This window comes from Gopherus flavomarginatus, chromosome 8 (genome assembly GCF_025201925.1).
Source record: "Gopherus flavomarginatus isolate rGopFla2 chromosome 8, rGopFla2.mat.asm, whole genome shotgun sequence".
Lineage (NCBI taxonomy): Eukaryota > Metazoa > Chordata > Testudines > Testudinidae > Gopherus > Gopherus flavomarginatus.
In genome coordinates, this window is record NC_066624.1 from 81,607,741 (window position 1) to 81,635,315 (window position 27,575).

The 27,575-nt window shown below is 43.2% G+C and overlaps 1 protein-coding gene across 2 annotated transcripts in view; it reads left to right on the top strand.

The window, feature by feature from the left end:
- The window catches only part of ATP1B3 (ATPase Na+/K+ transporting subunit beta 3), a 73,262-nt gene extending 46,625 nt beyond the window's left edge, over positions 1-26,637 (top strand). For both annotated transcript variants that reach the window (XM_050966149.1, XM_050966151.1), the window contains 4 exons: positions 3,145-3,335; positions 4,518-4,568; positions 21,344-21,430; positions 25,516-26,637. In XM_050966149.1, coding sequence (XP_050822106.1) covers positions 3,145-3,335; positions 4,518-4,568; positions 21,344-21,430; positions 25,516-25,686 — 500 coding nt within the window. In that variant the 3' untranslated portion in view covers positions 25,687-26,637. The remainder of the gene's footprint in view (positions 1-3,144; positions 3,336-4,517; positions 4,569-21,343; positions 21,431-25,515) is intronic.
- The last annotated feature ends 938 nt before the right edge of the window (positions 26,638-27,575 follow it).

Sequence of the window (27,575 nt, forward strand, 5' to 3'; positions counted from 1 at the left end):
TTAGTGACTATTTATTCTTATTAGCACTGTCACCTACTTCCATGAAGCAGCCGATCTTGTAAAGTTAGGGAAATTTAGACTTTTTCACTGTTTTGCTTAAGAAATGTTTAACCTTTTAAAGATATTTTTAGAAATGTATTGAAAAAAGTTGACATACTCCTGCATTTTGCTGTAACACCTGCCCCCAGCAAGCCAGAGTATTTTACTACCAATGCACCACTTACTTGTTGCCTACTTTGGTGGGGTTTTAGGTGAACTTGAGACAAGTGACGGATCAGCAACCCTATTGTTTTAAGTTCTCTACTTACCCATTTTCACTGCTGCCACCTGTGCTACAGTTGTTAAGCTGCCCCTCTGCTATCCTCCCAGTCTGCCTGAATCCTGTCCTAGAGGAAGTATTTACAGGGTGAAAAAGTTGTTCATTCTTCTCATTGAATCATTTGTTGTGCTGAGACTACCAACAAGAATGCCATTTGAGATGGTGACATTTGAATTTGTCATCCTAGTTGTGTAATTGAATACTCTCAATTTAAATAAAAAACGATTGTACAGCGTCTCAGCTTGAATATGCACACTGCCACAGAACGGTTTGATTTAAAGAGCTGTTTCTGTGGTAATGGTGAAGAATGTATATCTTCAAAGACTGATACTTGCTGCTAGTTGTGCTAGGGTTTCCAAAACTCATAGCATCTAAACTTAAAAAAACAACAACAAAACCCTCTGTTTTTTCAGTTTACTTTGCACATTTGCTTTTTATAGTTTTAGCAATAAATGCAGCTGTGATCAAATTTGAGACAAAATTGGACAAATAGCTAACAGGAAGAGAACCAAATCCAATTTAGTGACCTATAGCTGGGGTTTTCAATATCTTAAAATGCAGTCCACATCTTGACAATTGCTTAGGGACCAAGGATCTTTAATAGCGCCTTTTTGGAATCTAGTATATGAACTCTCTAACGGATCACACCACCTTATCCTTATGAGCCATGTAGCCTTTTGGAGCAATGTGAGCTCAGCAATCAGGGTCCCAGAAGAGTAGGAGTTTCTCTAAGAAAGCAGAGTAAAGGCCCCTTCCTGCCAGATCTTTGTTACAAAATATGATTTCTTGCCCCTTCTGAGAAGGCTAGATATTCATGTGTACCTGTATCTTGACTACTGGCTAAGCAAAGGACTGATCATCTTAAAGGGTACACTCAGCACTCAAAAGTCAAGACAGTCTGACAGCTGTTCTAGACTTTGGGCTTAAGTATTCACTCACAGTCCACTTCCACAATGATACAGGTGTTGGAGTTCGTATGTACATCTCTGAACTCTAGATTTAATGATTGTACATCTTCCGTAAGAATAATTTCATAATAAGTTTTAAATTATTCTTAAGCTTGGGTAAAGACCTCCAAATGACTGCAAGACATTCTGCCTTAGACTGTTGGGCCTCGTGGCCTCTTGCACTGGGTAACTCTACCAGACAGAACCTTGAATGAAAAGAGATAAGTGCTGGTTGAGACTGTAGCTCTCCAGATTCGTCATGTAGGGTCACAATTATAGGGTGAATACTGTTATCCAGAAGATTCTGAGCTTCTGTGGCAGGAGTGCTCATATCACCCAGAATTTGGACCCATGACAAGCTATTTTGTATATTGGCCTTGATTATTATTCATATGTCTGTAGCTCTTAAGTGCCCTAGTCATGGACCAGGACCCCGTTGTACTAGGTGCTGTACAAACACCAGAACAAAAAGACAGTCCCTGCCCAAAGGAGCCTACAGTTGAAGTATAAGATAAGAAACAACAAATGGTTACAAAGGGGGAGTACAGGGATACAAGAATATTGATCAGCATAATAGGCTGTGGTCTCTGCATACCTAAACATCAAGTTTTTTGTAGGTGTCATAACAAAGGAGAGTTTTGAGAAGGGATTAGGAGGTATATAATGAGGTAACTTTGGTTATGATTACGGGGAGTGCCTCCCCAAGTGTGTGGGGCAACATGGAAGAGAGCATGAAAGTACTTGTTTGAAAATTTAACAAGTGGGCAGTGGAGGCTGGCATCCTGGGCCGATTGGAGGTGATCATCAACTGCTTGATAATGAATGAGATGATAGATAGGGTGGGGATTGGCCAAGTAAACTCAAGCAGTTATAGTTGATGCAATGTAGAAGGGGGAGCCAGAGGTGGGATTCAAAGAGAGGGGTAACATGGTCAAAGCAATTGCCTAGAAAGATGCTCTTTGCAGCAGCATTCTAAATGGATATGAGTAGGGCAAGACTGCATTTGTCAAGGCCCTGGGAAAGGTATTGCGGTAATTGATATGTGAGATGTTGGAGACTTGGACCAGAGTTTTAACTTTTTGGATGGCTAAGAAGGGTCATATGATATCTTAGATTATATGCAGAAAGAGTTGGCAAGAGATGAAGACCTAGAGGAAGATGTGAGTTAAAGATGACACCTGGGTGTGAAGGCAGGGTGATGTCCACAATGATTGAGAAAGAACCTAGTAGAGGAGGGCTTTGGGGGAAGGTGTCTCGTTTCCAACAGTTCAGCAGATCAGGTTACCTTAATTGTGGTTATAAGTGAATTTCTGCCTTCCTTGACATATCTGGTCTTTGCCAGGAGCTATATGCTGCCCTCGTTAAGGGTAGTAGAACTGAAGTTTTTGATAGCAGTAATGTCAACCACTGGGAAGAATTTTATATCTTCTGATTACTCTTGTCCTGTAGTAAAATTAATGTGGATTTTGTAGGTCCATTTCCCCAGACTGGATCATCCTTCCATTGTATGTTACATCTGCTCAGTTTATACCTGTCTCCTCATTTCTAGAGAAATGAAAAGGCTTGGCAGTTTTTAGAGCCATATCTATGCAAAAAGAGAACTGGGGGAACTAATTTGGCATCTCAGTAATTTAATGAATATAAAACTTCTAGCACCACTTGTTGGTGACAAAAATACCTGTAAATAGTTTTTGCTGTCTTGCATAATAGGAAAAGGTATGGAGGAAAATAACTAATTTTATTTTCAAGCTGAAAACTTTACACATTTATGTCGAGATAAGGGACCTTGAGAAGTAGTTTGTTACTGTAGGATTGTGTACTTATTGGTTGCATGAATATGTTAACACCAATAGATTTAGAAATATTTTTTTTTTATAGCTTATGATGATTCAAAACAATCCAAAAACATAGCATGTACCGCAGGAAAACTGTTTGAGCAGAATGAAGATCGTGCTGTTAAGCAGGCATGTCAGTTTAATCGCACTAAGCTTGGATCATGTTCTGGAGTGGAAGATGACACTTTTGGCTATGCTAAAGGAACTCCATGTGTACTTGTGAAAATGAATAGAGTAAGTGCATAGAATTTTCTTTCTGGTTTTCTTAAGTTTAAATCTTAGTTTCCCAACTAAAACTTTATAAAAATTTATTCCAGAGAATGACTCAATTATTTGTCTTGGCTTTTCCTTCAATTTCTCTCTATGAAACAGTGCAACTTACTGAAATAACTAACCATTTTTATTTAGGATTGGGGAGGAGGCAAGTTGTTTAAATCTCTAATACTTAAGAATATTGGCTTGGTTTCCATGGATCAAAACACCTGGAAGCCCAATTTTAAATACAAGGGTGCTACTCTTGCCTTGTAAAAGAAAAAGCTCAGTGTAAAGTAAAGTTTGTTTACATTTCCAGAATGCAAGTATAAACCAGAATGTAATGTGCTTGCTTTAACTTTTTTGAAACTATTGTGTTGAAAATGATATTGCAGGGTGATGTTGGTAAAATATTCTACTCTTCATTAGCTGACTGCAAGTTACCTGGACGTACCACCTAGATTCAGCCAGTAATGTTGCATGCTTAATTTGGAATAGTGAACTGCTACTGGCTGTGACTAGTGAAACCATTTTGAGGAGTAGTTCATCAATACTTTAGATCTTAGTATGGTTCTAGTCCATGGGACTCTGTCAAAATGGTACCTTCTTACTCACCAGGTTTGGTCTCTATGTGTATTTAGTCATATTTGCTTACTGTAGTGAGAAAATGTTTGTGGGGTTTTTGCTGTTTTCATTCCTCTTTATGCTCTTCAGAAGCAATGTAACTAAAGAGTGAACAACGGATTCTATTCTAGTTTTGTGCATCAACAAGGTGGTTTTTTTTTAAATAAGGTCTAATTAATAACACATGTGCAAGCCTCCTGAAGGAAATGAAACTACACAGCTGTAACTGAAGGTCTGAGCTAACCTCAGAGAACCTTTTTGTTGGTAACAATGTCTGAGTTGGAAAGACCCCAGTTTTTATGCCCTTTTACTAGGACTGTAGACCTGGAATCTGGAAACTTAGTTGCTTGTCAACTGAACACATTTAATAGAGAAATCCTACCACGATGCCCAGGGAAACCTGTAATACCATTTTAATGTCATAGTCAAAAGTGTAAATGCACATTAAATGTCTCCCGTACATAATGTTTTTTTAAAAATCAGCTTTGTACAACTCCTACAGAAAAATAGCTGTTTATGGAGATTTTACCCTTTCTTTAGATAATTGGATTAAAGCCTGAAGGAGAACCACATATACAATGTTCACCTAAGGTGAGTAGTGAATCAAGATAAGTATTTATGGCCATTTTCCTTTATGTTTAAATAGAGAGTAAAGCAAGCATAAGTGCTGGAGGCAAAGATTTTTAACTTCATTTTTTCTTGGAAACTTCCATTATTTTTAAATCCACATTTTGATTTCTTTTGATAGCTATATCTGTTTTGTGTTCATGCAGGTTAGTGCTTCAGTACGTTTAATAACTTTTTCATAAAGGTACCTTTTTTCCTTCTCTGTCAGTTTAAAAATTGTTCTTTTGTTCTTGTATGTTTCATATCATTAAGACTTATCTGAAAATCAGGTAGGTCTAATAAAGCTGAAGACAAAAAGTATACATGTGATTTCTTGTTCATACTGAAATATATTTTATTTTTGTTTTTTACTTCAGTATAAGTTGTATTTTGTTTTCCCATTTCATAACCAATATTTTTGTTTTTCTTTTCATGCTGCAAATGCATCTTAGACAATTTTATATAACGATGGGTAAGAGACAAGTGGGAGTTCTAAATTTGTTAATGTTCATAAAGTAAGATTTGTTCATACTTGATCTGAAGACAACTTATATCAACAGATCTATTCATGTTTATTGTTCGACTTAGCGTGTGTGAAGAGTTTCTTTCAGTCCAGATTATTTTATTGATCTGACTTCTGCATATGTTTTCCCAAGTCTGCATTTTAAAAAAACACAAAGTATTTGGTTTAAAAAAGAATCTTCTAAAGATGGCCATGTGATTCAGTGGCCAGTGCAAGGGATTGAACGTAGGGATATTCTGGCTTTGAGTCTAGGTTGAGTTACTCTGAGTGAAATGCTTTTATCCCTTACTTCCTCCTATTCTGTACACCCTCTCTCCCCCACTCTTTTTGACTCTGAAATGCCCCAAATCCATTTTTCCCCCAGTATGGATGAAGTGGTGTTGACATGCATGAGAACTCTGCAGGCCCCATCATGATGTACGTTTCTGGTGTCCCACTCTTCAGTCATCAGGGTGTTGGCAGGGAGTGAAGGTATTGCTAATAGATGTATAAATTGTGCAGACTTACTCTCTATCTGTATTAGCAAATGCAAAGTGACTGATGGTGCCCTACGTTCTTCCTCAAGTGTGAAGGTGTGCTGTAGAAGTTTGTTTTCCTCTCCAACCCCATGTAGTTTCTCCTGCTCAAAGTGTTTTTACTTGAGTTTTTAATAAAGAATAGGCATTTCACCTTGAGACTTCGCTTTACGTCTTTGTGCTTCTGTCAGCCCAGCAGCCAATTTGAAACTTGACTGTGGAGCCAGGATTGCACTAGAAAGCAGAGGTTGCATCTGGGTTGAGCTTTCCTTTGCCAAAGACAGATGTCTAAAACCAATGTGGTGTACTATGTGTTGGATGTTTAACTTCATGCAAGATTTTGGGTATATTCATGTAATGTTCACTGACTTTTTGGTAACTGCTGTAAACTTCAAAATATTTGAGTGATAAAAGTAAGCTGTCTCTTGAATGTTGTGTGATTTGAGCACAAATCCTATTATGCTGTTTACAGACAAAATTTTCTATCTAGCTTTGGATCTGCTCTTTATCAGTCATCTGTCTGCTTTTTCATCACTTACCCTTCAAGTATATGAGAAATGTGTGACTAGTCTTAGATGGAGTTCCATGGGTGTAAATATGAGCAGGATTGAGACCACTGTCTTTGCCTTGTTGTAATACAGTGTGAATCCTTTTAAGTACAACCTATTCACATTCTTAAAGGGCATCATCTATGCAAAATCTGTAGGCAAATTGAATTTTAAAAATTAAGTTTCAAGTACTACATGTGTGGCAAAAATTGTCAGGTCAGATGTAGTACTTAAAACAACTTAACTTTTTTTTCATAATGGCTACAGATTTTAAATAGATGTCCTTTTAAGAATTTTACTATTAAGTATTGCTTTCCCCTCTGTTGCTTTGTGAAAGTCACACAAACACTGGAAACCCCTCTTTATGGGGGTAACAGTAAAATGCTTATTTATGAAGTGCTATAAAATGAATATAGTAAACTGAAAGACAAGAAAAAGTGTCTTTCAGTGTCATTTATAAGAAGTAGTGTGACAGTTTTTCTGGTAGAATTGTGACTTTCAATTTATTGTTCCTTAATACACCCTGTTCTGGTTGCTTTTGTCTCTTTATTTAGTTCTTTACTCTTTTGCCAGAGATATTTAGCTTTATGTTAGTCAGAATAGCTTTTTCAGCATTTTCGTTCCTTTACCTTAAGATATATTGTTTACATATATTATATTGTTGGCTTTTGTTTTCTTGCATCAAATATTTACTTAAAACACACCGGTAAAAGAGGGATACACAGACACATAATTTGCAAAAAGAGAATAAAAAAGGTGATGAATTACAATAGAGTTGAATGAGTAGGGTTGCCTTCCCTTGCTGATGTCAACATAACTAGGATTTTATGTTGAGGTGTGAGGTGAGATTAGTAAAATTTTGCCCTGTAAAACCAGCTAATCATCATTGATCTTGCTCTTGTTCTTATCACCACACATCAGTTTGGGTAACAAGATGAGCTGTGACTGTAGATGAATATGTGGGAATCCAGATATCTAATTATAGGATTACAAATCATTCTTATCCCAAGTTCTTCATATCTTCAGGACACAGTACATCCTTGTTTTCACTTCTCCAATAATATTCACTATATTTGGAGGCAGTCCTAGTCTAATATCCTGGGTATCTGTTTTGTGTTTTGCAAACTATGGCCTGATTATTAGGAGTGCTGACCACCCACAGAAGCTGTTGGTGCTAAGCATCTTTGAAAACCAGGCCATTAATGAACGGAGAGTCTAGAAATTCTTCTGACAGATGCATTTTAAGTAAGTGCTGGATTTATTCTATAGTAATCTCCTTGAGTTGCGCATATATATGTATATATAATATATATTACTTAGGGCCAGATTTTACGAAAGTTAGTCATGCAGTTGCTCATCAGGCAATTCTAAGTACAAATATACCTATGTGCACAGAGTTACCAGATCTGTGCATATAAATACGATAATTGTATATGCAGTTGTGCAACTACTCTTGAAAATCTGTACCTTAACTTCCTACTCTTACTGTAATTCTGTGTAATCCATTTTTCTTTTTTAGAATATTCACATATTCCATACTTCATTTGTTCAATTGTATTTCTGTCATAATCCTTTTAAAAAAGCGTATTTTCCATTATGTGAGCACTTGTTGTAATTTACCAGTACAATGGGAAATATTGAATCTTTGCAGTACCTAGCAGGGCTTGCTAGCTCAAGGACCAAAATATCTGGCAGATGTACCTCCAAAGCAGGTTGAGAGAGAAGGAAAAAATAAATAGTTACAGGCCAGAGAAGGAATGGGAACAGGATCCTGTCCAAAACATCACAAATGATTTTTTTTAAAGCCTACCATACTGAAATTGGAAGTTTTCTTCTGCATGTGTTTTTCTCCTGCTTCCTCCTTGCTCTCTCTTCCTGCATTCTTCCCTTTTCTCTGGTTTCCATTTAACTGCTACCCCTACAGTTGATCCTTTCTGCATGTGTTTGCTACACTGCTTTTATCATTAATTCATATAGAAAAGGGGCATCTATGTCAGAAAAGCCACTTGTGCATTCCCTACCCTGGGAGTCAAATTGAACAAGCAAAGGCCTGAATTTTCCCCTCCTGCAGCAAAATCCATGAAGGGACTTTCTATTTGGGGATCTATGACGATATCCTTTTGGAGATTCCTCTTCATTGCCACTCTCAAACCTGGAGGATTCCTGGAAATCCAGGGCCATCTGCAGAGGGGCCATCTATGCCTGCTGCTGCTCTGGCTCTCAGTAGCTTCCCATACACAGGAAGATGGGGATAATGTTAAAAAATTACTATAGGCTGGAGCTGTACTAACTTTTGAGGTTTGTTTTTTTTCTGTGTGGCCAGTGGGAGGCTGATGTGCATCCTTTATGCCAGTACTGCTCCTGTCCATTCTTAACTTCCCTTTTGGACTACACTGACAGCCCTCCAGAGGGTCCAGAAGGGGTGGGCACAATGCTGTGAGGCTGTGGAGAGCTTCGCTATCACACTGCACAGGGAAGACTTGGATGTGGAGGGCTCCCTCCATGCATGGATCTGAATAGGCATGATCTCTGCCAGAGTAAGGAGCCTCAAATGTTAGATTTTATGTAACTTTTAGCAATAAGTCCTGTGTGCTTCTGGAAACATCATGTCCATGAGAGAGTACATAACTACTTAAGTAATGGACCATTATCTAGAGCAGTCAATTACATTTTACTGACATTTTTAGTAAAGTCTAATGAAGTGCTTCGGTTAACTTTATCTGCAGATAACTCTGTAATCAAGTATGGCCTCTGAACCATAGCTTATGAAAACAGTCCTCTGTTGTCTCTACTGATTTTTATGTTATCCAGTAAATCTGACTGATGTCAAACAAATTAATGTGTTGATGAGATTAAGCATTGTATATTAAATCTCACGGGGCGGGGGGAAGAATTCTCTACACAGAACTCAGGATTGTTGCATCCAAAAATGATGGTGTAAGCCCACATTCATCCTAGTAAGTCTGTGGTAGAGCATAAGAGAGGACCCTGGTCTCCTAGTGTGCATCTACACTGCACACTAAGCCCAGATCTGTGGGACCCGGGCTTGTGGATTTGATGTTTCCAAGCCCATGCTTGAGTTATCCACAGTGCAGTGGAAACCTGGGCTTCACAATCATGCTGTTGCATCCGTTCTGTAATATGCAGACACAAGTCAGAGCTTCAGCTTCTGCGGATGTATACTATCGTATCCCAGAATTCCTAGTGTCCTTGCCAGCTGACAGTTGTTTCATAGCAGATTGTGGGAGAATTGTCTGTCTCTCCTATGGTGGTTGATTGGAAGCATTTTGAGTGATTTTAGTTCACAAATACATCCATTTTGGGTCCATGTGTTCCCAGCAGTTGGAGAAAATACGGACCCTGACAGAGTGGAAGAACTTCTCTACCTCATGTTCTGTCCTATTTTGGGACACAGGCAGAGCATCTGCATGACCGTCTCTACCTCATGCTCTGCCTGTGTCCCAAAATAGGCAGAACATCTGCATGACAGTAGAGGACATTTCAGTTGCAGTTTTTGAACTGCTGAAGGCACCTCTCAGAGGGGGATATTGACATGACAGCTGTGACTCAGGGTATGTCTACACTATGATATTAGGTCAAATTTATAGAAGTCGGTTCTTTAGAAATCTTTTTTATACAGTTTATACAAAATGCTCTAAGTGCATTAAGTCCGCGGACTGCATCTACAGTACCGAGGCTAGCGTCGACTTCCGGAACCTTGCACTGTGGGTAGCTGTGAATAGCTATCCCACAGTTCCCGCAGTCTCCGCTGCCCATTGGGATTCTGGATTGAGATCCCAGTGTCTGATGGGGCAAAAACAGTGTCACGTGTAGTTCTGGGTAAATGTTGTCGGCCCCACCCCCACCCCACCTTTCCTTCCCTCCGTGAAAGCAATGGCAGACAATCATTTCGCATCTTTTTTTCCTGGGTTACCTGTGCAGACTCCATACCATGGCAAGCATGGAACCCGCACGGCTGACCGTCACTGTAAGTCTCCTGGGTGCTGGCAGACTTGAGACTGCATTGCTACACAGCAGCAGCTCATTGCTTTTTTGCAGCAGATGGTGCGTTGTGACTGGTAGCCATCGTTGTCATATTCCTGGGTGCTCTTTTAACTGACCTTGGTGAGGGGCACCTGGGCAACTGGCAGACGTGGGACTGCATTGCTACACAGCAGCAGCTCCTTGCCTGTGGGCAGCAGACAATGCGTTACAATTGGTAGCCTTCATTGTCGTATTCCTGGGTGCTCTTTTAACCGACCTTGGTGAGATCAGTCACAGGCGCCTGGGCAGACTCCTTCTGCCGAGCACCCAGGAGACGACAATGGCTAGCAGTCATAATGCAACATCTTCTGCCGAGCACCCAGGAGCTGACAGTGGCTAGCAGTCAAACTGCATCGTCTGCTGCCACCCTAAAGGTGTAAAAGATAGATGGAGTAGATCAAAACAAGAAATAGACTCGATTTTGTTTTGTATTCATTTGCTTCCTCCCGCCCTCCATGAAATCAATGGCCTGCTAAACCTAGGGTTTTGAGTTCGATCCTTGAGGGGTCCATTCTGTCTGTGACAGTTGTTTGTGTTTCTCGTTGATGCAAAGCCACCCCCTTTGTGGACTGTAATTCCCTGTAAGCCGTGTCATCAGTTGCCCCACCTTCTGTCAGAGCAGACAATCATTTCACGCCTTTTTTCAGCCCAGATGCGATAGCACTGGGAGCATGGAGCCTGCTGAGATCACCGTGGCAATTCCGAGCACTGTAAACACCACGCACAGTATCCTGGAGCATATGCAGAACCAGAACCTGCCAAAGCAAAACCAGGCGAGGAGGCGACGGCAGCGCGCTGACGAGACTGAGGAGGACATAGACATAGACTAATCGCAAAGTATGGGCCCCAGCAATGTGCACATAATGGTATTAATGGGGCAGGCTCATGCTGTGGAACGCCATTTCTGGGCCCGGGAAACAAGCACAGACTGGTGGGACTGCATAGTGTTGCAGGTCTGGGACAATTCCCAGGGGCTGCGAAACTTTCACATGTGTAAGGGCACTTTCATGGAACTTTGTGACTTGCTTTCCCCTGCTCTGAAGCTCCAGAATACCAAGATGAGAGCAACCCTCACTGTTGAGAAGCAAGTGTTGATAGTCCTGTGTAAGCTTGCAACGCCAGACAGCTACCGGTCATTCGGGCATCAGTTTAGAGTGGGCAAATCTACTGTGGAGTTGGCTGTGATCCAAGTAGCCCACGCAATAAAAGATCTGCTGATGTCTGGGGTAGTGACTCTGGGAAATGTGTGTGTCATAGTCGATGATTTTGCTGCAATAGGATTCCCTAACTGTGGTGGGGCGATAGATGGAACCCATATCCCTATCTTAGGACCAGAGCACCAAGCCAGTGAAAAGTGGTACTTTTCAATGCTCCTGCAAGCACTGGTGGATCACAAGGGATGTTTCACCAATATCAGTATAGGATGGCCGGGAAAGGTACATGATGCTCGTGTCTTCAGGAACTCTGGTCTGTTTCAAAAGCTGCAGAAAGAGACTTTCTTCCCAGACCAGAAAATAACCGTTGGGGATGTTGAAATGCCTATAGTTATCCTTGGGGACCCAGACTACCCCTTAATGCCATGGCTCATGAAGCCATACACAGGCAGCCTGGACAGTATGCAGGAGCTGTTCAACTATAGGCTTAGCAAGAACAGAATGGTGTTAAAATGTGCATTTGGACGTTTAAAAGCGCGCTGGCCCAGTTTACTGACTTGGATAGACCTCAGCGAAACCAATATTCCCATTGTTATTACTGTTTGCTGTGGCTCCACAATATCTGTGAGAGTAAGGGGGAGACGTTCATGCTGGGTTGGGATGTTCAGTCAAATCGCCTAGGCGCTGATTAGGCGCAGCCAGACACTAGGGCGGTTAGAAGAGCACAGCAGGGCACGCTGTGCATCAGAGAAGCTTTGAAAACCAGTTTCATGACTGACTAGGCTATGGTGTGAAAGTTCTGTTTGTTTTTCCTTGATGAACACTCCCCCACACTTGGTTCACTCGACTTCCCTGTAAGCTAAACACCCTCCCCTTCCCACTTCAATAACTGCCTGCATGGCCATCTCCATGCGACAGGCATCCTGTCTGCTTCTTTCTGATCTGTCAACAAAGGCTCAACAATTGATGCAGGACCTCTCCTTTGACAGCCAGGCCCTGTTTGCAGAGCAGATGGACAGTAAACTGCATGGCCTTAAGGAATCCTGCACTACCCTGAAAACTCTGGGCTGTACATTCCAGGTTCAGCCCATAAGTGGTTCATACCGCAGCAATCTCAGGGCCAAGGGATTCAACCCTACTAGGAGTCCTGTCCCCCTCCCAAGAAGAGTAGAGGCTACAAGTGCCACCCAAGCCACCCCTTCCTCTTTCTGTCCAGCATTTTGAGGTTGCGCCTACCAGACTTTATCTCAGATCCATCTGTCCTGCTGTTCTCCTTCCCACATGGACAGCTATAATGTCAGACAGCTGTGTCCTCAATACTGTGCCAGAGGGTTATACCCTACAGTTTACTTCTACCTCCCCCCACCCTGCTTCCCCATCCCTCTTCAGGGACTCTTCTCATGAGAGTCTCCTTGTATAGGAGGTAAAGGGGTTGCCGTATTTGGGTGCTGTGGAAGAAGTGCCTCTTGAGTACAGGGGTTCTGTTCCCGGTATTTCTTAATTCCAAAGGCCCAAGGTGGTCTGCGGCCCATCCTGAAAACTGCATCCTGGAGCTGAGGGACCTCATCAAGTATATAAAAAAGCTAAAGTTCGGCATGTTCTCCAGTCCAGAGGTTACCTGTACATGGTCATTGCCATTCCCCCGATGGTACTTTCCTCACTGCAATGGTAGACCGAACAACATGCCCCTCCCCCACCACTCCATCAATTTGGTGTTGGATGCCTTGGACTTTGGCTGGGGCATGCACCTCAGCGACCTCCAGACCCAGGGTATGTGCTCCCTGGAAGAGATGACGTTACACATAAGCATCAAAGAGCTCAAGGCAGTCTGCTTGGCATGCAGAGTCTTCATACCGCACCTGTTGGGCAAGGTGGTAAGAGTCCTGACGGACAACACAGCCCTGATATTCTACATCAGCAGGCAAGGGGGAGCACATTGGTCAACTCTCTGCCAAGAGGCACTCTGTCTCTGGGACTTATGCATCAGCCATGAAATCCATCTGGAAGCTTGTTACCTCCTTGGCGTCAAGAATATGCTAGCGGATCACCTCAGCAGGGACTTCTCTCACCACCAGTGGTTGCTTCACTTGGAAGTAGCCTGCATGATCTTCCAGAGGTGGAAAACTCCCCATGTGGACCTGTTCGCCACTAGGCTAAACAGGAAATGCCCCGATTTTGTTCATGGCAAGGCCTGCGCAAGGACTCCGTCTCTGCTTTCCTGCTGTTGTGGTCATGGAACCTGATGTATGCAATTCCTCTCATCAGCAGGGTCCTGGCAAAGATCTAGAGAAACAAAGCACAGATTATCTTGATTGCCCTGGCGTGACCTCGCCAGCACTGGTTTGGCACGCTAATGAACCTGTCAGTGGCCCATCTCTGGCCCCTGCCCAACCAACTGGACCTGCTGTCACAGGACCATGGTCAGCTCCTGCACCCCAACCTCAGTGTCCCTCCACCTCATGGCTGGACCTGGAGGAGCGGACCTGCTTGAGTGAGGTCCAACAGGTCCTCCTGGGAAGCAGGAAGCCCTCAACCAGACTGACTTACTGGGCCAAGTGGGCGAGGTTTTCCTGCTGGGTGTCCAAGCATGGCATCTCTGCCTCGTGCTTTTCCATACAATCTGTCTTAAACTACCTGCTTCATCTGAGGAACCAGAGCCTGGCACACTCTTCCATTAGAGTGCATCTTGTGGCCATCTCTGCTTTTCACCCACCGATCCAGGGACAGACGGTGTTTTCTCATGACATGATGGTCAGATCCTTGAGAGATTCTTCCTGCAGGTATGGACTCCTGTCCCACAGTGTGATCTTAACTTAGTCCTCTCTAGGCTCACCAGTCCATCCTTTGAGCCTCTGGATTTCTGCTCCCTTTTCCACCTGGCATGGAAGGTTGTGTTCCTGGTGGCAGTAACATCGGCAAGACCATCTCTGAAAGTAAAGCCTTGACCTCAGGACCTCTGTACATGGTCTTCTACAAAGATAAGGTTCAGTTGTGACCGCACCTGGCCTTCCTGCCAAAGGTGGACTCCTCCTTCCATATGAACCAGGACATCGTCCTCCCAGTATTCTGTCCCAAACCGCACAAGACCAGTGAGGAGAGGCGTCTTCCCGCCCTGGACATCTGGAGTGCCTTGGCTTTTTGCTTAAACGTACCCAGCTTTTCCAAAAATTGACTCAACTCTTTATCACTACAGTGGATAGGATGAAGGGTCACCCGGTGTTCTCGCAGAGGATTTCTAATTGGATCACCTAATGCATAAGGACCTGTTACGACCTGGGGGGGTTCTACTGCTGCCGCCGATTGTCAAAGCTCACTCGATGAAAGTGCAGCCATCTTCGGCGGCCTTCCTGGCACACACCTCTGTCCAGGACATCTGTAGAGCTGCAACGTGGTCCTCTGTTCACATGTTTACTTCTCATTAGGCTATCACTCAGGAGGCCAGAAACAATGCTGGGTTCGGCAGAGCTGTGTTGCAATGTACACATCCATGAATTCCTACCCACCTCCAGGGGTACTGCTTTGGAGTCACCTAATATGGAATGGGACATGAGCAAGTACCTGAAGAAAAGACAGTTATCTTTTCCATAACTGGTGTTCTGAGAGATGTATTGCTCATGTCCATTCCACAACCCTCCCTCTTTCCTCACTGTTGGAATTTCCGGCAAGAAGGAACTGAGGGTGGGGGGAGCCACCCGCTGCCACCCCTGTTCCACGCCAGCCGGGCGCCAGTCCAGAGGGCACCAGAGCTGGTCCCCTACAGATACTGCTAAGGGAAAAACTTCTGGTTCTGGTGCATGTGGCGGGCACACGCACCTGATATGGAATGGACATGAGCAACACATCTCAAAAAACACCAGTTACGGAAAAAGTAATGGTCTTTTGCTTCCGTTTCCTGGAAAGTAAATGGCAAGCTTTGGAATTGAAGGACTGGGAAATGGTTTGTGGGATAGATGGGCAGACTCTCCAGACATGAATCTGGCAACCTGGACTCAAACTGCATCCACACTATGGCCTGGTCTACACTACACGTTTAAACCGATTTTAGCAGCATTAAACCGATTTAACGCTGCACCCGTCCACACAACGAGGCCCTTTATATCGATATAAAGGCTCTTTAAACCGGTTTCTGTACTTCTCCCTGACGAGAGGAGTAGCGCTGAAATCAGTATTACCATATCGGATTAGGGTTAGTGTGGCCGCAAATCGACGGTATTGGCCTCCAGGCGGTATCCCACAGTGCACCATTGTGACCACTCTGGACAGCAGTCCAAACTCGGATGCACTGGCCAGGTAGTCAGGAAAAGCCCCGCGAACTTTTGAATTTTATTTCCTGTTTGCCCAGCGTGGAGCTCTGATGAGCACGGGTGGCGATGCAGTCCCAAATCCAAAAAGAGCTCCAGCATGGAATGTACGGGAGATACTGGATCTGATTGCTGTATGGGGAGGCAATTCTGTTCTATCAGAGCTCCGTTCCAGAAGACGAAATGCCAAAGCATTTGAAAAAATCTCCAAACAGAGGCCATAGCAGGGACTCAGCACAGTGCTGCGTGACAAGCATAACGGAAAGCCAAAGAATCAAATGGACGCTCATGGAGGGAGGGAGGGGGGACTGAGGACTCCAGCTATCCCACAGTCCCCACAGTCTCCGAAAAGCATTTGCATTGTTGGCTGAGCTCCAAATGCCTGTAGCGTAAAACACATTGTCCTGGGTGGTTCAGGGTATATGTCGTCAATTTACCCTCCCCTCTCCCCACCCCACCCCCCGTGAAAGAGAAGGGGAAAAAAATCGTTTCTTGACTTTTTCATATGTCACCCTGTGTCTACTGCATGCTGCTGGTAGACGCGATGCTGTGGCACTGAACAGCAGCACCCTCTCCCCTCCCCTCCTCCGTGGCAGATGGTACAATATGACTGCTATCCATCGTCATCATCAGCCCGTGAGTGTTCCTGGCTGGCCTCAGGTGAGGTTGGCCGGGGGCGCCTGGGTGAAAATAGGAATGACTCCCAGTCATTCCCAGTAGATGGTACAGAATGGCTGGTAACCGTCTTCATCATAGCAACTGGGGGCTGAGCTTCATCATCCCCCCCCCCCCTTCATGTGTAAAGAAAAGATTCTGTACTGCCTGGACTATCGTAGCAGTGGGATGCTGGGTTCCTCTCCCCCGCACTGTTTAATGTCCTGCCTGGACTATCATAGTAGCTGGACGCTGCCTCCCTCTCATTTTATCTCACTAACAAGTCAGTGTTTCTTATTCTTGCATTCTTTATCACTTCATCACACAAATGGGGGGGACACTGCAACAGTAGCCCAGGAGGGTTGGGGGAGCAGGGAAGCAATGGATGGGGTTGTTGCTGGGGCACCCCCTAGAATGGCATGCAGCTCATCATTTCTGCGGGATCTGACACGGAGCGGCTGTGCTCTCTGGTACACTGGTTCTCTAGCACACTTGCCCCATATTCTAGGCAGGACTGACTCTATTTTTAGATAAAACATAAAGGAGGGAATGACCCGAGGGGTCATTCCCATTTTTGTCTTTGCGCCCCCAGCCGACCTCAGCGAAGGTCAGCCAGGAGCACCCATGACAGTAGCAGACGGTACAGAACAACTGATAACTGTCATCTCATCGCCAATTTACAATGGCATGGCAGACGTACAGAACAACTGATAACCGTCTCTGCTATCTTGCAAAGGCAAATGAATGCTGCTGCATGGCACTGCAGTATCGCCTCTGCCAGCGGCATCCAGTACACACACGGTGACAATGACAAAAGGCAAAACGGGCTCCATGGTTGCCATGCTATGGCGTCTGCCAGGGCAATCCAGGGAAAAAGGGCCCGAAATAATTGTCTGCCGTTGCTTTCACAGAGGAAGGAATGAATGACGACGTTTACCCAGAATCACCCGCGACACTATTTTTGCACCATCATGCATTGGGATCTCAACCCAGAATTCCAATGGGCGGAGGAGACTGCGGGAACTATGGGATAGCTACCCACAGTGTAACGCTCCAGAAATCGACACCAGCCTCGGTACATGGATGCACACCACCGAATTAATGTGCTTAGTGTGACCGCGTGCACTTGACTTTATACAATCTGTTTTACATAACTGGTTTATGTAAAATTGGAATAATCCCGTCGTGTGGATGTATCCTCTGAAATGCCTGGACTTTGACCTGCCTCTTAGTAGGACTCGGGCTGTCCATCCCTTCCCTGCTCCCATCAGGGTGCAAGGACTTTCTGACCTGAGTTGACTAATTTTGAGTATGGATGGCAGGGGGGCTTTGGGTTCAAACTTGAGTCAGAGCCAAGGCTTAGTGTTCAGCATACATATACTCCTAGCCGGAGATGTCAGCTATCCCTAATTTTCATTAATTGTCCTGATTTTTAGGTCCAACATACAGCAAGTAGGGCCATGGTCACAGTGGGCATCGTTCTCTACTGCTTTGATGGCACATTCACAGACTGCACAGTGAGAGTTTGTTAGGAAGCAAACTGGTGATTTTGAATGGATTGGGGCACTGCTGGGTTCAATGCCCAAGCCAAAGGCTACATGTTGCACTCTAACTACCCCATGTACTCTAGGTACCTAGAGCACGCCAGCAATGGCCATGCAGGACAGTTAGCCTGCAGTCATCAACCTGAGGTTTGGGCAGTGAATCCAGCACCCCAAACTTCACTGACTATTGCTGTGGCTTGACTTTATCAGAGGCTTACTGCACAGTCTCTTGGAGCAGGAGCAGGCAGTGACGGTGGCAGTGGAGGACAGAGGGAACATGACTAAGGAGGAAGAAGAGGCAGATCATCCTGGGAAGGAAGTCCAGGCCCTGAACTGGTAATGATAATTAAGGACCCTGCTTTCCTAGGGCTGATCTTCCCCTTCTCTGTGTTTGGAAGTAAAGGTCAGGGGTGCAATGGAGGCAGGGGCCGGGGCCAGGCCCTCCTCTTGGCCATATACACACAGACTGGTAAGGGCAGGGGTGGAAGTCCACGCAATGTCTGTAATTCCTTTGTAACTTTTTTCATAATCTCCTCTGAAAGTCTCAGAGCACGGTTGGCATCTCTGCAGTCTAGTCCCTACTGCATTAGCCATGGGTGAGGCTGTGAGTCTTTCACAGAGATCACGGAAGTCATGGATTCCGTGATTTTCCGGGGCCTCCATGACTTCTGCAGCAGCTGACCCCAGGACCCCGTGAGCAGCTGAGGCAGCTCTGGGACCAGCCACACCGGCCACTGCTCCGACAGCCCCAGGCAACTGGTCCCAGGCACTGCCCTGGAGCAGCATTCTGGGAGGAGCAGTGGAACCCCAGGATGCCCTTGCCTGAAGGAGCAGCAGCAGTGGTGGGGCACCGGGCTGCCCTCCTGGCCCAGAGTGGCAGTGGTGGAACCCCAGGCTGCCCCCCTCGATGGTCAAGATATAGTCACAAGTATTTTTAGTAAAAGTCACGGACAGGTCACTGGCCATGATTTTTTTGGTTATTGCCTGTGACTTGTCTGTGACTTTTTTTTTTACTAAAAATACCCATGACTAAATCATAGTCTTATCCATGGGACATTTTCCTGAATTTTTGCAGCCCATGTGTATTTAACTTTACATAATCACTACACTAGAATTCCGTTGTATGTAGGGAAATTTAGCTTGGCAGATTTCATCCAAAAGCCAAAGCTGAGTGGATGAGGCTTGGGTCTGCCATTTTAGAGGTGTGGATTCTGTTCCTAGCTCTGCCAGAAGTGACCTTGTGCAGCCTGTTACCTTATTGCAAAATGGGGGATATGAGGCCTTGGTTAATAAAACTTGTGAATACCCTGAAATAATAGCAGCAGAAGGAGGCGACTTACATTCATGATATTCTGGCTTCCTGGCCAGTACACCTCATAACCTATTTTGTGTGTATCTCTCCATCACCATGCTAACCTGTCCCAGGGACAGCTCACAGCATAGTTTGTAGGCGTCCCATTCACTTGCTCTAAGGGTCAAAAACAAAATGCAGGAGATTTTTAGGTAATGGAGTTTGGTCTTGGTGTGAAATCTTAATAGAAGGCAGTTCAGCGATAAGGAGCAACAAGAATTTTAGTTATAAATTGGGGATGCATCAGTTGGAAATAACAGAGGAGGAGATGGATCTCGGAGTATTTGTTGATCACAGGATAACTATGAACCACCAATGTGTTATAGCCATTAAAAAAGCGAATGCGGTTTTAGGGTGCATCAGGCGAGGTATTTCCAGCAAAGATAAGGAGGTGTTAGTACCATTATATAAGGCACTGGTGAGACCTCATCTGGAATACTGTGTGCAGTTCTGGTCTCCCATGTTTAAGAAGGATGAATTCAAACTGGAACAGGTTCAGAGACGGGCTACTAGGATGATCCGAGGAATGGAAAACCTGTCTTATGAAAGGAGACTGAAAGAGCTTGGCTTGTTTAGCCTAACCAAAAGAAGATTGAGGGGAGATATGATTGCTCTTTATAAATATATCAGAGGGATTAATATTAGGGAGGGAGAGGAATTATTTAAGCTTAGTACCAATGTGGACACAAGAACAAATGGATATAAACTGGGCACTAGGAAGTTTAGACTTGAAATTAGATGAAGGTTTCTAACCATTAGAGGAGTGAAGTTCTGGAACAGCCTTCCAAGAGCAGTAGTGGGGGCAAAAGACATATCTGGCTTCAAGACTAAGCTTGATAAGTTTATGGAGGGGGTGGTATGATGAGATATCAATTGCCAAATTAGGCTCTTTGATGATCAGCAGGTAAGTATGCCAAGTGGTCTGTGATGGGATGTTAGATGGGTTGGGATCTGAGTTACTACAGGGAATTCTTTCCTGGGTGTCTGGCTGGTGAGTGTTGCCCACATGCTCAGGGTTTAACTGATTGCCATATTTGGGATCAGGAAGGAATTTTCCTCCAGAGCAGATTGGCAGAGGCCCTGGAGGTTTTTTGCCTTCCTCTGCAGCATGGGGCACGGGTCACTTGCTGGAGGATTCTCTGCAGCTTGAGGTGTTCAAACCACAATTTGAGGACTTCAGTAACTCAGGCATAGGTTAGGGGTTTCTTATAGAAGTGGATGGGTGAGATTCTGTGGCCTGCATTGTGCAGGAGGTCAGACTAGATGATCATAATGGTCCCTTCTGACCTTAAAGTCTATGAGTCTATGAGCAGTATCCATGTGCATTTCATGTTTGTCACTGTCAGCTCTCAAAAACATGTTGTAAAAAAGTTGACATCTTAAACAATGGGTTTTGTTTTTGTTTTTCCGGATAGCCTTTGTTCCAGGAACCTCTTTGTCAAATTACCTCAGTCTTCACCAGAAACTCAACCCTTAGCTATGAACTGGTGTGCTGATTTTTCCAATGGGTCCTAAATGTGGATTTTAGGGAGATTTGAAAACTTGGCTTTAAACAAAAATCTAGCTGCAACCTTAAGTATGGATTTGCTATTGCTTCTTCACAATAAACATTTTCTAACTTGCCTGTGGATATTTGGAAATTCAGCTGCTCTGTCTAACATTTTCCTTAAATACTTTTGTTATATTAAGGGGAGTATAAATTGAAGTTTTCATTGTAGAGATGTGTCTTTGGTGTTTTGAATGATGGTGGGCGGAAAATAAAACTTAGGGCTATTCTGGCTTAATTTCTACTTTACTAAATAAATATTAGTATTTTATCTAGAATAAAAATGGAAGGTTGCAGCATGTATAAGCTAAGATCTGTCTTGTGAAATACAATTGGCTCTTTGAACCATAGGTGGTAGAAGGCTATTAATATATTAAATGTTTACAAGTACAAGTCTATGTGTATGAGTCTTTTAGTTTGGCAAAGGTTGTTCATTCTGTTGTGAAACTCTTCTGGTTCAGCAGTACTCAAATATTTTTGTAGGGTTCTTGCATTTCATCATTAGAACATTGTAATTTTCTTTTACCTCTTAATTTTTGTTAAAACAGGGATTAATTTTCAATTTTATCTTCAACCATAGGAAGAAGGCAAGGTTCAGATAACTTATTTTCCTGATGGGGGAATGATTGATTTAATGTATTTTCCATACTATGGAAAAAAATTACACGTAAGTATGTTTTAATGATAGTCATGTGTTTTGTAAATTTTGGGGGGCATTTTTAGGATGGGTCTGTGATGGTTATTGCATTGTTCAGACTTGAAATTTCCAACAAACTACTCACATGAAATATTACTTATGCAGGTATTTCAGAGTACTTGAAAAGATCTGTGCTTCACCTGCTCATACACAGGAAATTAGATTGGGCTTTACTGTCTTCTTACTGAAGAAAGTAAAACTGAATTCACAGTAACATGATTTCAATAGTTTTGCTGTAAAAAGTCAGTTTTCCTTCAAGTGTTTTGTTCACTGACTTATATTTTATTAGAGCTCCTCAAATAGAAATAGAGGTGGCTAGATCAGATAGGCCTGTCCACAGTACAGTTATTAAGAGTTAGAAACCAGTCATTGACATGATTATTATTAATCATCAGTCGATCACAAGCTCTGTTGCTGCAGCGGGGCTGCCGCTAAGGCGGGGTCCCTGCCTGCCCCAGCCCCATGCCACTCCTGGAAGCGAGTTTAACTATCTGATGTGTGTACTAATCATACAACTAACAGTTTTTTGCCCTTATCAGAAGTCTAGACTGTTACACTATTGTTTTTTGAATAATTGGTTCAGCACACACACACACCCCTCCCCTGCAGTAGTGTTGGTGTCACTCTTCATGTCCTTCATGCTTTATATCCTTTGAAGCACTGTGGGGTAGCTTTCTAGGCTTTCTCAGAATTTGCTAGTATAAATACCGTTAGCATGCTAAATGCATGTAGACCAGGGATCTCAAACATGCGGCCTGCCAAGCTCCCCGCGCCCCCACCCTACACAGAGTTATTTCCTGCAGATGAGGGGTGCAAGCTCTGGGAAGGAGTTTGGGTGCAGGAGAGGGCTCCAGGCTGGGGCAGAGTCTTGGGGTGCAGGAGAGGGTATGGGGTGCTGGCCCTGGGAGGGGGCTCTGGGCAGGGGGTTGGGATGCAGCCTTCCTCCTGGTGGCACTTAGCTTAGACAGCTCCCGGTCGGTGGTGGGTGCAGCAAGATTAAGGCAGGCTCCCTGCCTATCCTGGCCCCACACAATTCCCGGAAGGGACCAGCATGCCCCTACAGCCCCTGGGCGGGGTGGGGTGGAGGGAGGGTACATGGCTCTGCACACTGCCCCTCTCTGCAAGCACCGTTTCCACAGCTCCCCGTTCCTAGCCAATGGGAGCTTCAGGGGGTGGTGCGTGCAGGGAGGAGCAGCGCACAGAGGGAGACTCCTGCCAACGGGGCCCCACTGGCCGCTTCCAGGAGTGGCATGGGGCTGGGGCAGGCAGGGACCCCGCCTTAGCGGCAGCCCCGCTGCAGCAACAGAGCTTGTGATCGACTGAGAGATTCTCTAGGATTGACCAGTCGGTTGCGATTGACAGGTTGGTGACCACTGCTCTATACCTAAGGTAAGGTATGATAGTGGAGGAATGTACTGGGGTAAGGCAGAGTTCAGTACCATTCCTGGCCTGTTCAGCCTAGCTGAGTAAGGAACGCTCTCCCAGTATTTTCTTGAGCAAGTACTCCCTGTTGTAACAAGAGTCTTGGTTGCAGGGACATCTTGGTGCTGGGATTTAAGTTAATTCAGAGAATCTTTAGTTTCTGTGACGATGACCCAGCATCTTCTTTCCATTCTGACAAGGTTTATAATTTAAATTGAGGAGGAGTTGTCTTGTGGTTTAGAAGGGACTGGACAATACTTGATCACAGATTTCGGTTCGCTTATCAACTGTGACACAGGCTTTTTGTATAACCTTGTGCCTCAGATTCCCATCTGTAAAACGGGTATTATATTTATTTACTGCGCAAGAATGTTGCGAAGGTAAATTCATATTTTGGTGTTGATACTATGTTGATGAGAACTATATAAGTACTTACGTATTCTGTTTGGGGGTCCAGAATAGCCACCTCTTTGCCACCTCCCTCCCCCAGTGCAATCTACTCTGCCGAGTCTGTGTGGTGGGTCAGCCTTTGTTGCCAACGCTGAGCAAAAGGCTCTCTGAGATCATCCTGATTGCTTCTAGGGCATCACAGAGGACTGTCTCATCTAACCACCTTTTGGAAGTTTTGAATACTTTTGAGAAGAGAGGTTTGAAGAGGAACCTGTCTGAACCCTTTCTGGGAATTACTTTCTGTTCTCCTTAGCACTTCCATAACCCCTACTTCCATTCTAGCATCTTCTGTTACAAGTATTTGAATATTTTTACCCAACTTACTAGTTTGCCAGTTTTCTTCTCTCAGTCACATTACCAGGAAAAAGCTAATTTACATAGCTAAGATATAAAGAAGACTGGGGGGGAAGGGAGGTGCTACTGAAAACAGATACTTTCTTAACAGAAAAAAAATCTATTAAGGAGTCCACTAGATTATAGTTAATGGGAAAAATCTAGGAGTCAGGCTTCATCCTTTAAGTGAATAACATTTTATATCAAGAAGTGTTTTGATCTAGGGATTATTTCCCAAAGGTCTCAGGGTTCACTTCACTACAGCCAGTACAATCTCCCACAGCTTGTCTTAGACTTCACTGTAGCAGATCTCTTCAGAGCTGCTACCCTGAAGTTTTGTACCTTTACACAGCACTGTTCCTTAAATTTTAGCTTCAAAATTTGGTGCTCAAATTGGTGAAGTTATCTTCAGATCTATTACTTCTTAAGCTTCAAGGAATGTGTATTTCTAAAATAGTGATACCCACCCACCCTCTTTAATGGTCTGATTTTAAGTGTCTCAAGTTGAGCACCTAAAAATTGAGGCACCCAGAAGAACTAGCCACTTTTGGAAATAATGGCCTAAATCAATAAATACATAAGAGTTCTCAGATTACAGCATACTTGTGAAATATAGGTTTAGTAACTGTTAGTAAATTTATATTTTACTAGGTTTTGAAATGCCATCTGTAACAAATTTAAAGGGTCCCTTAAAAAGTGATGCCTTGCTTAAATTGGACTTTGAAACTAGAATTCAGTTGAACAAGCTTTTGATATAACTTTCCTTCCTATATTTTAACTTTTGACAACAGGAATTAGTTCAATAACTATAATTGCTCCACTGAATAATAGAGATCATCATGTAGTTAAGGTCAACATCCTCAGGAGAGGAATCCTACCAGAAACTATCACCCTGATAGTAGGTGGTTGCAAAAAATTCCAAAGAAGCTAATTCAGTCCCTCAAGTCAAAATTTAGGAAATTCAGAAATCCTCAGCCTCAGCGTGGATGCTCCTTAAGTATACCATAGAAGAGTCATGGAATGTGTGCATGTACGTAAACAAAGATGGAAACAGAAAGGCAAGTTAAAATGATTGAATAGCAAGGTCCTGTTTGAAGTGAAGAGGTATCTGTAAGAAAACGGAAGTTCAACGCAAGTTAAGTGAACAGAAAAGAGCATAAATTATGGCAGATTTTTCCATATGCTTGTAAAAAGCAAAAGGTTATTTTAGGCTTGAATTTTCAAAAAAAAATGGAGAATTAGACACCCAAATCCCATTGACTTTCAACGGAAGTTGCAATCAAACTTTCTTGAGCACCTTGAAAATCCTGTCTATAACTGTAAATTTATGCTGAATTTTTCAGTTGAGACAAATGCTGTGCAGAATTTTAGCCTGATTAACTCCTACACAAATAATTTTAACTGAGTTCGGGTACATCTACATCCCAAATTAAGGTGTAATTGTAGCATGGATAGGCAGACCTGCACTAGCTTTAATTGAACTAGCATGGCTGATAATAACAGTGAAGACGCAGCAGCACGGACACAGCACTAGCTAGGAACAAGAGTCTGTGGCAGATTTGTACTAGTATGGCTAGCCTGTGCTGCAACCCATGCTGCCACGTCTTCACTTCTGTTAGCCGCGCTAGCTGGACTAAAGCTAGCATGTGTGCGCCTACGTGCACTACAATATCACCTTCATTTGCGGTGTAGGTGTACCCTTAGATGGGACTCTGTAAAACTGGGTTTTTTCTTTGCATTTTTCTTGTCCAGTAAACAGTAAATCAAGTGAATCTGCAATCTTAATTGTTTTTATTCAGAAAAGTTTACTGTGGTATCTGAAATAATTGTCCCCCCTCTCTATTTACTAGGCTGACTATCTACAGCCGCTAGTGGCTGTTCAACTAGCAATTAACTCCAGCATTACCAAAGAAGATGTAACAATTGAGTGTAAGATTATGGGATCTCCCAATTTAAGAAATGAAGATGACCGTGACAAGTTTCTTGGACGAATTTCCTTCAAAGTTCAGATGTCTGAATAACATGAGTCAATCTCCACAAAGTAAACATTGTGTTTTCTGTTTTTTTATTTTATATCATCTGGACGTGTCATTTCAGGATATAAGATCACCTGGGATAATGTGGCACATGGCGTTCAGGGTAGCATAATAGTGTGCTTCCAAATCATATTTAAAATCCCTCAAAATAACTGCCTGTCAAGCTTCTGCCTGCCCCACTGGACCAGTGTACAGACCATAGTTATGTGATATTAGGGACCTGTAAATAGTTGATTCCAAACATGTAATAATGGTGGTCTTTGTCTGTTCTGAAATGTGGTTTTATCCCCAAGTGACTGTCTCAAACATAGTGTGCTGTGCTATGTAAATACTGTATTGATTTAACACTGGTTTGACTGTCATATCTCAACACTGATACAGTTTTAGGGATCAAATGATAAGAATAAATGGTACCTGACCAACATAGTTATTTAAAAAAAAAAAAAAAAACTCTGCAAGAATTGCGTGTGTGGAGACGCCTTAAGTCCTGTATTGGGTTGGGGGCACTAAATAAAATGGATTTTAAAAGTGTTGATATGGATTTTTGAAATTATTTAAGTGCTGAATTACTCTGTTTTTGTGCTTGTCACTGTGCAGGTATGTGTAAACATGTAATATTTAGTATTTTAATTGAGAAATTGAATCTCATTGTATTGTTAATTGCTTGCAGTATGTGGAACCCAAATAACACATACAGTGTAATTTAAAAACTTTAGTTGAGAAATATCATCTGAAACAGTTTCTTTGACATGTTAATGGTTTCGAGTCCTGGTAACAATTGTACTATAGAGTTTGCTTGAAAGAAATGGCTTCACTATTCTGTGAGTCGACTTTTGTTTTTTTCGATAAAATCAAAATTCCTAAAATGGAAAACTTCTGTTTTAAAATTAAAAGCAAAATGAGAATTGTCTTAATTAAACATTTCTTTAATGTTTATACTTAGTTCCCTCACATCACTTTTGCCATATGTTTGGGGTTTTTTTACCTTCATTCAACTTTTGTATTGAATTTTTGGTGTGCTGCTTCATCCACCACTTGAGAGAAATTTGCTTTGCCAATCCTGTTACCTGAAAAACCACTTCTCAGTCTGCAGCTAGTCCAGGTTTCTGTGAGATTGCGCTTTACATCAAATTGAATTGCAGCCATTTAGATCTCTCACTATTGTAGTTCCTGCAATATTGCTAATAAAGGAGCAGTGCCACTCTTTCCTATTGGTTTTTTTTGCATGTGTGCTCCTTAGTCTCATTCAGTTTTTCATGATGAAAAAAATTTGCTTTGAACTAGGAGAGGTTTCCATTATCTGTTTGACTTAACCAGACTTTAATCATTTCAGCTGAAATTTCCCATGCCTCGATGTCTGCTTCAGACTTAATTTTTTTTATAAGTTTTAGGGTATGTCTACACTACCCACTGGATCGGCGGGCAGTGAGCGATCCAGTGGGGGTTGATTTATCACGTCTAGATGTGATAAATCAATCTCCAACTGCTCTCCTGTCGACTCCTGTACTCCATCACCACGAGAGGCACAGGTGGAGTCGATGGGGGAGCGGCAGCAGTTGACTCACTATGGTGAAGACACCATGGTAAGTCAATCCAAGTACGTCAACTTGAGCTATGTCATTCATGTAGCTGAAGTTGAATAACTGAGATTGATTCCTCTTCTCTTCCACCCCACCCCCCAGGGTAGACCAGGCCTCAGTAAAAATGGGTCAGCAACTTCTTAGACCAGATTGAGAGGAAATAATTCTTATAACCACTTTACTGAGAAGTTCTAGCTTCTGGATGCTTCAGAGCAGGGTTCTCTGGTTTCCTACTGAAGCCAGAGGGATGCATTTTGCTGTCTCCATGAAAATCGACCAAATTTTGGCTGAGTT